At 41.3% G+C, this 13051-nt stretch overlaps 1 protein-coding gene across 1 annotated transcript; it reads left to right on the forward strand.

Annotated features, from left to right (window-relative positions):
- The first annotated feature begins 7029 nt into the window (after window positions 1-7029).
- Window positions 7030-7812, forward strand: LOC122289520. Its single transcript, XM_043096646.1, has one exon. The coding sequence runs from the start codon at window positions 7030-7032 to the stop codon at window positions 7810-7812; it is 783 nt and encodes a 260-aa protein (XP_042952580.1).
- Window positions 7813-13051: the final 5239 nt, after the last annotated feature.

Below are 13051 nucleotides of genomic sequence, written 5' to 3' on the forward strand. Positions count from 1 at the left end.
TGTTATGGGTAGGCATGGAAGAGCTTGAGGGAGGTGTGGTGGCGAGGTGGTGGCTAGACAGTGGCTCACGGCAGTGGATTGGCCGTGAGTAGTGTAAACCGTGCATGAGAGAGTGGGGGAGAGTGAGAGCTGTTGGTAACTCGGTTAGACATGAAAATAGCTAGGAAAGGTCGTGGGTGGTTGAGGATCATGATGATGTTGGTAAGGTGGTGTGGGTGTGCACGGTGGAAAAATAGTGTGTGTGTGTGTGTGTGTAGTGACCAATCAGAGAGAGAGAGAGAGGTAGGGGAAAGAAGACCATGGAAAGGAAGCCTATGGAGTGAGGATGCCATTGGTGGTGGTCGGAGGCCAAGCTGGTCGTGTATGATGGAGCTACAGTGGAGAAATGGGTTTGAAACCCATTTTGGATAAGATGCCATGGGAGGAGGAGAAGGTTGTTGTGGAGTTCACCGGTGGGAGGAGGGACTTGCCGGCGAGGAGGGAAGCTGTCGGGGGTAGAGGTGGAGCTGAACGGCCGGCAATGGAGATGGGCTGGAGGAAGGAAGAGCACGGTGGAGAAGAGAGAGGAAAAAGAGAAAAGAGAGGGGCTTGGGTATTTAATCCAGGTCCTTCGTTTCGGGATTCTCAAAACGATTTAATGGTGAGTTTAAATTGTAGAGTTCACCGGTGGGATGAGGGACTTGCCGGCGAGGAGGGAAGCTACCGGGGGTAGAGGTGGAGTTGAACGACCGGCAGTGGAGATGGGCTGGAGGAAGGAAGAGCACGGTGGAGAAGAGAAAGGAAAAAGAGAAAAGAGAAAAGAGAGGGGTTTGGGTATTTAATCCAAGTCCTTCGTTTCGGGATCCTCAAAACGATTTAATGGTGAGTTTGAATACTGATTTGAAAATGAGTAAGTATTTTATTTAAAATAAAACACTGAGAGGAATTAAGATATAATATTATTTTATAAACTAAAATTTATAAAATAATATTCCTTCCTCATTAATTAAAATGATGCAGTCTCGTTAATCACTCAAAGAGAATAAAACCATTTAAATTAATTTAGAGTTTTCAACATAAATTTAAATCTCTTAATATTTTTAAAATATTTAATTTAAATAATTTTTCACAATTATAATATTTTTAGAGCTCTTCAAAAATATTATAATTGTTTTATTTAAAAACAAGTTTAGTCCAATAGTACTGGAAATATCACATATAAATATGTCCAGAATATTTAAAATATTTGTAAGGTTTTAAAGTATCAAACTTGTTTTAAAAGCCGTTGGATATCTTTTAGAACACACCATTGAGGTACGGTACGTAGATCGAAGCTCGTAATTAAAGAAGAAAGAATGAGCTGGTTATTACAAGAAGCCTCGATTGCATAACTCTGGAGAGTAGTGTAGGGGGAGGATGCCTCAATTATGTAACCTTAGCGATAAGAGTGTGGTGGGATGGAACCTTGACTGTGTAATTGTGGTGATTGGTGTAGCGGGAGGATACCTCAATCACCTAACCTTGGCAATAAGAGTGTGGTGGGAGGGAGCCTCGATAGCATAACTTTGATGAGTGTTGTAGCGAGAAGATGCCTCGATTGCGTAACTTTAGAAATAAGAGTGTGGTGGGAGGATGCCTCGACGACATAACTCTGGCAATTGATGTAGCAGGAGGATGCCTCGACCACATAACCTTGGTGATAAGAGTGTGGTGGGAGAGAGCCTTGACCACATAACTCTGGTGATTGGTGTATCGGGAGGATGCCTCCACTACATAACCTTGGTGATAAGAGTTAGATGCAACAAAATATTCCGCAGCTAAATTAACTGACATAAGTATGCAAAGCAATGACAAAGTGACATAAATATGCAAGGTAATGACAAAGTGTTCAAGTGCTTTCAAACTTATTGTATTGAATGAAATACACATTGGGTTAAATGTAATATCTTCTTAAGTGCTCGGCGTTCCAAGGGTAGTTCCCAGCTGGTAGCATCTTTGAGATGATATGCTCCTGGGTGATAGCTGGCTACCACGACGTATGGCCTTTCCTATTGGGGTCCAAGCTTTCCCTCCTATATTGTAGTTACTTTGGTTTCTTTAGGACCAGGTCACCCATTTTAAAGGACCTCGGTCTTGCTCTTTTGTTGAAGTACTGCTACGTCTTTCTTTCGTGGGATGCTACTCTTATTTCAGCGTCCGTCCTCACTTCCTCCAACAGGTCTCGATTCACTTGTAGTTTCTTGTTATTTGCTTCGACCTCAAGACTTTCTCTTCTGTGGCTTGGTTGTGGCTTGGCAACCCCACCTCAACTGGTATCATTGCTTCACTCTCATATGCTAAGGCGACATGTGTTTCGCCCTTCCAAGTTTTTGTCGTTGTCCTATATACCCACTAAATCCCAAGAAGCTCATTTGCCCACCCCCCTTTTCTCTCATTTACTTTCTTCTTTAGTGGCGTGTGTGTCAATAGCCAGCATAGTGACCTCTCATGGTAAAGTTTCTTCCTGCTTCACAGAGGCTTCTGATGCTAATCGATCGGCTTTCTAGTTGTCAACTCGAGGGATTCGCACGATTCGAAAGTACTTAATGTGACTGCATCCTTCATGGACCTAATGGAGGTACTTGATCCGTTTTGGTCCTTTCTCCAAATACTCTCTTTTAATTTGGCCAAACACGACTTGCAAATCCGCTCTCATCTCGATTTCCTCCCCGCTTGAAGCCTCCACTATGTCCAACCCCACAAGCACTGCTTTGTATTTGGTTTCATTATTCATTATCTTGAAATTTAGCCGTATTGCATGATTCAATTTGGCCCCATCATTTGTAACTATGTGCACGCCCACACCGCCTCCTGTTCTACAAGATGACTTGTCAACATACACCTTCCATGATGTTTTCCCTAGAGTCTTTCTTCTTGGAAATTTGCGAATTCCGCTACAAAGTCAACTAGGACCTATCCTTTGACGTCGGTTTTGGGAACATAACTAATGTTGTACTCACTCAATTCGATGAACTACTTAACCAATCAACCCGAGGTGTCGGGCCTTTGTAGCACCTTCTATAAAGGTGACGAGGTAACAACTTTTATCAGTTGAGCCTAAAATAGGGGCGCAAACATCGTGCAACCATCACAATGGCGAAAGTAAGTAATTCTATCTTTGGTTACCTTGTCTCAGCTCCTTTTAAGGCTCAACCTACTTAGTACACAGGTCTCTGCTCTTTCCCTTCTTCCCTTACCAATGCATCAGGTATGACATCTGGGGTTGCTGCTATATACAACAATAATGACTCTGCTTCCTTAGTTTGGCTAAGCAGTGGTGGGTGTGCCAAGTATTCCTTGAGCTGTGAAAATGCCTCCTCACATTTAAAGTCCCAACCTTGTGCTTTTTTTAGGACTTGAAAGAAAGTGAGACATCTATCTGTCGATCAAGCCACTAACCTATTGAGCGCTTCTATTTTTCCTTCCAACTTTTGAACTTTGTTTAGGTTCATGGGCGGCTTTATTTCAATGATTGTTTGCAATTTCTCTTGATTTGCCTTGATGCCCCTTTTCGAGAAATTTGCCTGATTTTACTTTGAACATGCACTTAGTTGGGTTAAGTTTTGTCCTGTATCAACGTAGAACTCCAAAGGCTTCTCTTAGATCCTTCATATGTTGCCTGAACTCCATCCTCTTAACCAGTAGATCATCCATGTATACCTTCATGTTTCGGCCTATTTAATGTTTGAACATCTTGTTTACTAATCTTTAGTATGTCGCCCCTGCATTCTTCAAGTTGAAAGGTATGATCTAGTAGCAGTATAATCCCCGATCAGTTATGAAAGCCATCTTTTCTTGGTTGACTTGACTCATCCAGATTTGATTATAGCCTGAGTAGACGTCAATGAAACTCAACACCATGTGCCCTGTTGTAGCGTCAACTATCAAGTCTATGCGCGAAAGAGGAAAAATATCCCTTAGGTAAGCCTTGTTAAGGTTTGTGAAATCCACACACATCTGTCATTTCCCGTTGGATTTTTTCACCAGCACTACATTTGAAAACCACTCAGGGTATTATGTTTCTCTGATGAATCCTATTGCTAGCAATCGATCTACCTCATCTGCAATCCCATGGTACTTCTTGGAACTAAAACTCATTTTCTTTTGTTTGATTGCTTGAGCACCCAGATTGACATTCAGTTTATGTCTTTATAACTCCATGCGAAGACATCTTAGTGCTCGACGGAGTTGTTTCAGTAGCTGCCTTTCATCGCTTATCATTCTGGTCCCAATCTTCACGTAGCTCTTCGGTTGAGCTGAGTCAATGTTGATAAGCTCCAAGGGTTCATTTGCCTCCCCTTGTCTCATGGCATCTTCATCTCTTGTTTATGCTTCTATCATGAAAATTTCCGATGGCGGTGGGAGAGTGATGACAACATCGTCCCGTCTTGGAGTCAGGGTAGGAGTAGGATTTTCAGATTTCTGCTCAGTGGAGGTGGACTTCGACTCCTCTCCAATATTGTACATATTTTATAAAAATATATGTTTTCCTATATATTAATCATATAAATATAAATATAATAATATGTAATAATAATGTATAAACATTAAAATGCATAATAACATGTTAGACTAATGGATAAACACTAATATATAAATTTATAATAACATATAATACTAATGTATAATAACTAAAGTATTGATGATATAGATTTTATATAACTATATCTTATATAGTTAGTTAAACTCAATAATATACTAGTATGAGTTAATTATTATAACATAATATTTTTATACTATAAAATATATAGACTAAATTGACTAATAATAGTTTAGTATATGTAAACATGTGTGAACTCTCAGTTGAGGTCCTTCTCTCTCCTTCCTCTCTAGAGGAAAAGAGTGTAAGGTTTTGTCTTCCTACGTATCTTGGTACGTTAGGAGTTAGTCTCTTGGCTTCAGTCCAAGAGTTAGGCTTTTGGTCTTGTCCAAAGATCTTGCTAGCTAGTTTCCCCATCCTTGTATGGGGTAGTGGTTAGTAGGGAAGCACTGGAAGGATGGTGGCGTAGGTTCCCAGAAGAAGTTAGCTTTCAACCCAAATTAAACCAGGCAAGGTGATAGTACAAATTAAGGTGGTATTCAAGTATGGAGGAGGAGAAACTCGCAAAACTCTGGGAAGGCCTCATCCTGACAGAGGTAGAAGAGGAACCCATTACAGTTGTTGCTCAAGACATCATGGAGGCAACTCAAAGAGGCAAAAACTGCCTGTTGGCAAAAGTAATCGCTAAAAGGTACTTTAACAAGGAAGCTTTCCGCTCTACCATGACTCAAGTATGGAGGAACGAAGGAGGTATGACTTTCAATGAGATAGGTGAAAGCAGCTTCATGCTGGAGTTTGAAAATGAGATAGACAAGCAGAAAATACTACAAGGTAGACCCTGAAACTTTGACAAAAACCTTATTGGCATCCAAGACATTGATAGTAGCTTGCCACCAAGTGAGGTGAGCTTCTCCCACGAGCCATTCTGGGTCCAAATCCACAATGTTCCTTTTGTTGGTATGACTGTCAAGTATGGTAAACAGATTGGCTCATTAGTGGGCAAAGTTATTAATGTGGAGGTAGACAAGGTCGGACAAAGCTGGGGTAGGTGTCTGCGAGTGAAAGTCGAGTTGGATATCACAAAGCCTTTGGTCAGGGGTAAATGGTTGCAAGTGGGAGAAAGGAGAATGTGGGCAGCCTTCAAGTACGAGAGTCTGTAGAATTTTTGCTTCAGGTGTGGAGTTATTATGCACCAAGGCAGAGGATGCCCATTACAAAAGTCCCAACAAAACCAACAGAGCCATGCCCCCCAAAGTTCCAATGGGAGCCTCAAAGACCTATGGAGGTAGATCAACTACCACCACCCCTGATCCGAAATGGCAACATTTAGGAATGGTGGACATTAACTGTGCTCGGTTATCAAAAGACCATGGGGATGACTCGAGGCCTCTAAGACACGAGAGGGAAGAGGTGGGACGCCAGCCTGCTCAAGACTCCATGGCGAAGGAAGGAGGAGTATCACATCACCAAAACAGGAGCCAGTACTGTACTCTGACAGGTGAGTATCCTCTCTCCTCTATAATAGACATCGAGCACAATCTGACCACTGTAGTAACCTGCAACATAGCCCATACCACCCAGTCAAGTCCTACTTTCTCTACAGCTGGGGATAAACTAGATGTGGACATGGCTCAGGTCCCCAAAAGCACAAAAGTCAAACCCAAAGTTACCCGCCCAAACCACCCAACTAAGTGGCCAAAGAATTTGAATAGAATTAAACCATACCAGGGAGCTCAGTCAAATTACTCTATAACAACAAGGAAGAACACTTGGAAAAGGAAAGCTCGTGAAACAATACTAGCCAAGACTTTAAACTCTGATGATTCAAATGTACCAACAAGAAAGAGAGCTAGTAGTACTATATTGGGTGATATCTCTAACACCCAAGGGACTAAAAGATCAAGAATAACCCTTAAGAGTTCTGAGGCCAACCAGGCCTACCTGTGTGATGATACTCAACATATGGCAGAGGCTGCAAGACAACCCTGCCAAGACAAATGAACTTTTTAAGCTGGAACTGCCGAGGGCTTGGGAACCCTCGGACAGTTAGCTTCCTTAAACTCTTGGTTAAAGAAAAGAGCCCATCCATGATCTTCCTCATGGAAACAAAGTGTGGAAAAGAAAGAGTGGAAGCAGTTAGAAGAAGTCTGAAGTTTGAGGCATGTCTGGTTGTGGAAAGTAGAGGAAGTGCAGGTGGCTTGGCTCTAATGTGGAAAACTAACACTATGGTGTCCATCTACAATTACTCTAGGTGGCATATCAGTGCCCATGTTTTGAGCTATGTAGGGGACCAAACCTGGCTCTTCACAGGCTTCTATGGTCATCCAGAGACCTCAAAAAGAAGTAGTAGCTAGGAATTCCTAAAAGAACTTAAACCCCTGGACCCAACACCTTGGCTTTGCAGTGGTGATTTCAATGAAATTACCTGTCAGGCAGAGAAATTGGGAGGTTCCCCCAGACCCTATAGACAAATGGAGATGTTCATAGAATCTCTTGAGTTGTGTTCCTTGAACAAGCTTAGGATAGGAAGTCCAATATTCACTTGGTCAAATAATAGAACTGGCACGAATCATACCAAAGAAATACTGGACAGTGCCTTGGGAAATCCAACCTGGCTACAAATGTTTAGAGATGCCTCCTGTATGGTCATACCTGTAGTAAAATCAGACCATTCACCCCTGAAAATCTGTTTAGACTGTAAATGGAAGATTGGAAATAGCAATGTCAGAATTTTTAGATTTGAAGCTGCATGGAACTTGAAGGAAGGGTGTGACCATTCTATTAAGGAAGGGTGGAGAATGGATGCTCCTGGTGTTAGTCAGACTGAAAGGATGTCCAGAAGACTTGGGAACTGTAGTTCAGCATTGAGAAGGTGGAACTCAACAGAGAACAGGAAAACACCTAATGAGATTAAGGACAAAATGAAAAGGCTCGGAGAATTACAAGAAATGGGAAGTGGGGAAAATGAGATTGAAACAACATTAGCTGAGGAAGATTTAAAGTGGAAGCAAAGAGCAAAACAACACTGGATGAAAATGGGAGATAAAAATACAAAATTTTACCACCTTCATGCCACCCAAAGAAGAAACACAAACATAATTCAGGAAATACTTGACTGCAGGGGTAACTTGGTCACTGGGAAACAACAAATAGGGTCCATACTCTCCTCCTTCTTCATTGAGTTATTCACATCCTCGAGACCCATGTGGAATAGAAGAATGCCTAGAAAACTTGCCTCAGAAAGTCACTCCTGAAATGAACATAGTATTGACAAGGTTGTTTACTGCAAAGGAGGTTAAGGAAGTTGTTTCTCAGATGAATGGTTTGGGTTCACCAGGACCAGATGGTTTTCCTGCACTATTCTATCAGACTAAGTGGGAAGTGGTTGGGAAAGAGGTATCTGAGTTTGCTCTCAATATTCTAAATGAAGGGGGACGCTTGGAGGGGGTCAATAACACCTTCATTACCCTCAGCCCAAAAGTTAAAGATGCCAAAAGAGTTGCTGACTTCAGACCTATAAGCTTATGCAACGTTTTATACAAAGTAGTAGCTAAGGTTATTGCAAATAGACTCAAGTGCATTCTGCGTAACATCATCTCTCAAAACCAGAGTGCTTTTGTTCCAGGTAGAACCATCACAGACAATAACTTAGTGGCCTATGAAGCTCTTCTCTCGATGTTTACAAGGCTGCAAAGGAAATCTGGCTTTATGGCTTTCAAACTCGATATGAGCAAGGCCTATGATCGTGTGGAGTAGCATTTCCTCTCTTCAGTAATGGCAAAGCTGGGGTTTGATAGGAAGATAATCTCGTTGGTGATGGAATGCATCTCCTCAGTCTTATACTCAATCCCGCTGAATGGTGAACCACAACCTCTTTTCAAGCCAACCCGGGGACTAAGGCAAGGGGACCCCCTCTCTCCCTACCTCTTCATTTTGTGTGTAGAAGCCTTATCAAATCTACTCCACAAGGCAGAAAGAGAAGGAAGCATTTCTAGTGTACCAGTGGGAAGAGGCCCTATCAAAGTCAGCCATCTTTTCTTTGCGGATGACAGCATGATTTTCTGCAAGTCCAATTCCCTAGAATGGAGCAGACTTATGAGGATTTTGAGTCAGTATGAGAGTGCTTCTGGTCAGTTGCTCAACAAGGAAAAGTCTTCCATATATTTTAGTAACAATACTCTAACAGAAAATAGGCAAACCATCCTGAGAATAGCAGGTGTCCCAGCTACTGGTTCCTTTGAGAAATACCTTGGCCTCCCAGCCATGGTGGGGAGAGCTAAAATAGCTGCTTTCCATGGACTTATTGACAGGGTTTGGGCTCGAGTCACTAATTGGAAAACCAACTGCCTTTCCATAGCAGGTAAAGAGATCCTACTCAAATCTGTCCTACAGGCAATTCCCACGTACACTATGGGCATTTTCCTTCTACCTCAATCTATAGTATGCAGACTGGACCAACTTTTAAGGAAGTTCTGGTGGAGTTTTGATGAGAAGCATACCAAGATTCAGTGGATCAAGTGGGCAAATCTGGCCAGGGCTAAGGACCAGGGAGGTATGGGATTCAGGAGTTTCAAGAGTTTTAATCTGGCTCTACTAGCAAAACAAGGGTGGAACATTCTAACTAAACCTGAAAGCCTGCCTGCCCAAATTCTGAAACAGAAGTACTATGGCCAAGGTTTCTTTTTAGCAGCTAAGATGGGGCATAGACCTTCACTAGTTTGGAGAAGCCTGAAAGCAGGGCTTGGTATTCTGAAGGAAGGTCTCTTATGGAAGGTGGGCAATGGAGCTAAAATCAAGATATGGGAAGACAGGTGGCTGCCAAGACCTCACTTCCTCTCCTCTAATCCTGACAGAAATGAGAGCCCAACAGAAACTCTAGTGGAGGAGCTAATAGACCCAGTGCTAAGGAAGTGGGATGAAAATACTCTATGCAATCTATTCTCACAAGATACTGTGGATGTCATTAAAACCATCCCTGTCAGTTTAGGTGGTAGAGAGGACCGCTTGGGATGGGGTGGAACCTCAAATGGCATTTTTTCAGTGAGAAGTGCCTACCATCTGCACAGGGAACTACATGCCAATCTAGAGAGTGGTACATCAAGGAACTTGAACCAAGAAGAATTCTGGAAAGATATGTGGAAGATGAAGCTGCCTAGTGGAGTGAGGATGTTCATTTGGAGGGCCTGTAGTGAGGCTTTGCCCACCTATAGTAACCTGCATAGAAGGAAGATCAAAGAGGACAAGATGTGCCCAGTATGCCATATGCAGGAGGAGACCTCGAGCCATGCACTTTGGGACTGTGAAGCTGCTTGAGATGTATGGGGACAAGCTAGTAGACACATCCAAAAGATGATTGTCAATGAGCCATGCTTTAGGGAAGTATGGTCCCAGATGAGAGAGAGATTATCCCAAGCTGAAATGGAAGAAGCAGGCATGATAGCAAGACTTCTCTGGACTAGAAGAAATGACTTTGTGCATGGGAAAGCTCTCAGACACCCAAACTCAATTATCCAGAAAGCAGCAGTTGATCTGATGTGCTTCAAGGAAACTCAGAACAAACCATCAGTTGGAACCTACAGGGGTGGTAGACCTCATGTGAAATGGAAGAAACCCCCAGAAGGAAAATATAAGCTCAATTGGGATGCTGCCATGGATGTCTCGAGAGGTCTAGTAGGAATGGGAGACATAATCAAAGACTGTAATGGAGAGGTGCTAGCAACTCTAAGAGCCATAAGGAAACTGTCACTCTCCCCTTTTGAAGCAGAAGCTCATGCTTTGATGGTGGCAGTGCTCTTCAGTAAAGAAGCAGTGATACTTGATCTAATGCTAGAAGGTGACTCTTTACAGGTTGTAGAGAAGCTGCAAAATTCAGTCGAAAACTGGAGCACAGGAGGCCTGATAGTGGAAGACAATAGAAATGTCCTAAAGTCCTTCGTGTCCTGGTCTGTATGTCATACTAAGAGGGATGCTAATATGGTGGCACATAAGCTAGCCAAGGATGCCCTTTTAAGTGATTTTGATCAATATGATCTAGAGGAGATTCCAATTTGTATTAGGCAACTTGTTGAAGCTATGTAATTCTGTTTTTAGTAATGAAAGAGTCAGCTCCATTTCAAAACCCAAAAAAAAAAAAAGTAGATGTAAACATCATACTATTTCAATATTACTACCATATAACACTAAATGACTAATGTATAAATATGTGTAACATGTAATACTAATGTATAAACACTAAAATGTATAATAACATGTAACACTAATGGATAAACACTAATATATAAATTTATAATAACACGTAATACTAATATATAATAACTAAAGTATTGATAATATAAATTTTATATAACTTTATCAATTATATAGTTAGTTAAACTCAAGTTATTATAATTTTTTCAGGCACAACTTGGAAGTTGAAACATTTGGAAGTTTGTAACATTTAATTTATTTTGGTGTATTTGGAAGTTTGTAATTTAATTTATTTTGGTGCATTTGGAAGTTTGTAATTTATTGTTGTTGGGAACATTTAATTTGGTTGGCACTTAGAAAATATTGGAGTACTTTTATTGTGAGAATGGGAATTTAGAAAATGTTTCTTGTAGTAGTGGCAAGTAAATATTATTATGATGGGTATAGATGATGGATGGTGGGTGTGGATGTTTATTGTAGTGATTAGTTAGATGTGGATAATGGATGATGGGAATACTTGTAACAATTGGACTATCGTTTTATTTTTTAATTTTTAATTTTGTAAAGCATGTTAGCATGTTACTTATTTTTAGTTAGTTTTATTTTTTGTTATAATCAAAAGTGAATTATTTAGTTTAGATTTTCATTTTTTAAAAATGAAATTTGAAAGACCACACATTTAAAATAATAAAAAATAACAATAATAAAAAAGTGGGCCAAATATGAAGTTAAAAAAGACAAAAAAAAAAAAAAGGCTCAAAATCTAACTCCGCTTCGACAAGTCGGAGTCGAAGGTTTAGCCCTACAACTTTGACTTGGTTGGTGCTCAGCCCTGCTGGGTGCAGCTAGTCTACATTGATTCCCATTCTTGTGAATGCATCCCAAAATAGGACTTTCACGGAATTCCTGTTGTTGATCAATATTCTCCGTGTGGTGTAATTTGTTGCTAGCATGTTACTACTAACACATCATCATGCAGGTAGATTACTCCTCAACAATCGTCATTGTCAAAAGAGATTATGAGTGAAACTTGCACTCAGGGCTACTTGGCAAGTATCCCAATGTTGTATGCTTCCTTATGCCTGGCCCACCTGGCATATGCTTTACTCTCAAAGGAAGTAGGGCCACGCTTGACATATCCTCCAGCGATTGTCTGTATCTCACCTATGAGTGGATTCCTTCCATTTTCATCCTACATAGGGTTCCGCTCTTTGCGGTTCCTATGATCTCCTTTCTCTTCTTGGCAAACCTCTTCTTCTTGGGTTTTTGTTTCGTTGGCACTTGCACTCTTGCCTTTTGCTTCAATGTATAGCAATCTTCAACTCTATGGCCGCTCGTATTATGGTAGGTGCAGTACTTCAGGGTCTGTCGCCCCTGCCCTTGTTCCTTGCCACACCTGACCTCTTTGACTTCATCTTACATGTGTACACTTGAGTAATGCACGTGATTACTTGTGTGGGTGTCTTGTCTTCCTTCGTGTGTGTTTCTCCCCGATCTCAACCCTCCATGTCACTCCTTTCTTGAAGTCCCTTTGGGCGCTTGTTCTTTCCTCTTCTCCAGTCTGGCTATCAAGGTGATTAGTGTATCTTCAACATTGATGGAATCATCTGCCCTATCTATAAATTCTCTAAAGGTGAAGGGGTCTTCCTCGCCAACTTAGCCATAAATGGATTTCTTGGCCAAATTCTCTCGAGTAGAGTAGTCAACATAATTTTTTCATCTTGATTGTTGGCTGTTGTTCTCTTCTTATTGAACCGTGCCAGATATGCCTTCAGGATCTCCTCCTCCCTCTGCTGCACGATCAGTAGGTACACTGCTGGCCTTCTTCGCCTCTAACTAGCCATAAATTGGATTAAAAATTGTTTGCCCAATTTGATGGGAACCAAGGCAGGCCTACTCTTAAAGATCCTTTGCAAGTTCCAGATGGGCCAATTACAAGATCGAGAGCCAAGAAGATCAAAGAAGCAATGCAAGGATTAGTACAAACCACTTGGGAAGAAGCTAGCAAGAGCCCAACACTCAAGATGAACTTGAAAGAAGAAGAACCAACTTTGATCCACTTGATCCAAGCTGTGGAAGACTTGACTTAGAAACATGGCCTTTAGATATTAAGGCTTTCAATTTGTTTAAAGGATTTTTATTATTAGTTTTGAATAAGTGGGTTTGAGGATGCTTAACCCACATATGTCTTACTTATTTGAACTAGGGTTTAGAAGTACTGTAGCATGACACTGTTCACGCTACAGTACCCATGGCTACTGTTCACTAAGAGCATTTTTGAGAGAAAGGGTCTCAAATTTTAGTCTA

Source organism: Carya illinoinensis, chromosome 1 (assembly GCF_018687715.1).
Source record: "Carya illinoinensis cultivar Pawnee chromosome 1, C.illinoinensisPawnee_v1, whole genome shotgun sequence".
Lineage (NCBI taxonomy): Eukaryota > Viridiplantae > Streptophyta > Magnoliopsida > Fagales > Juglandaceae > Carya > Carya illinoinensis.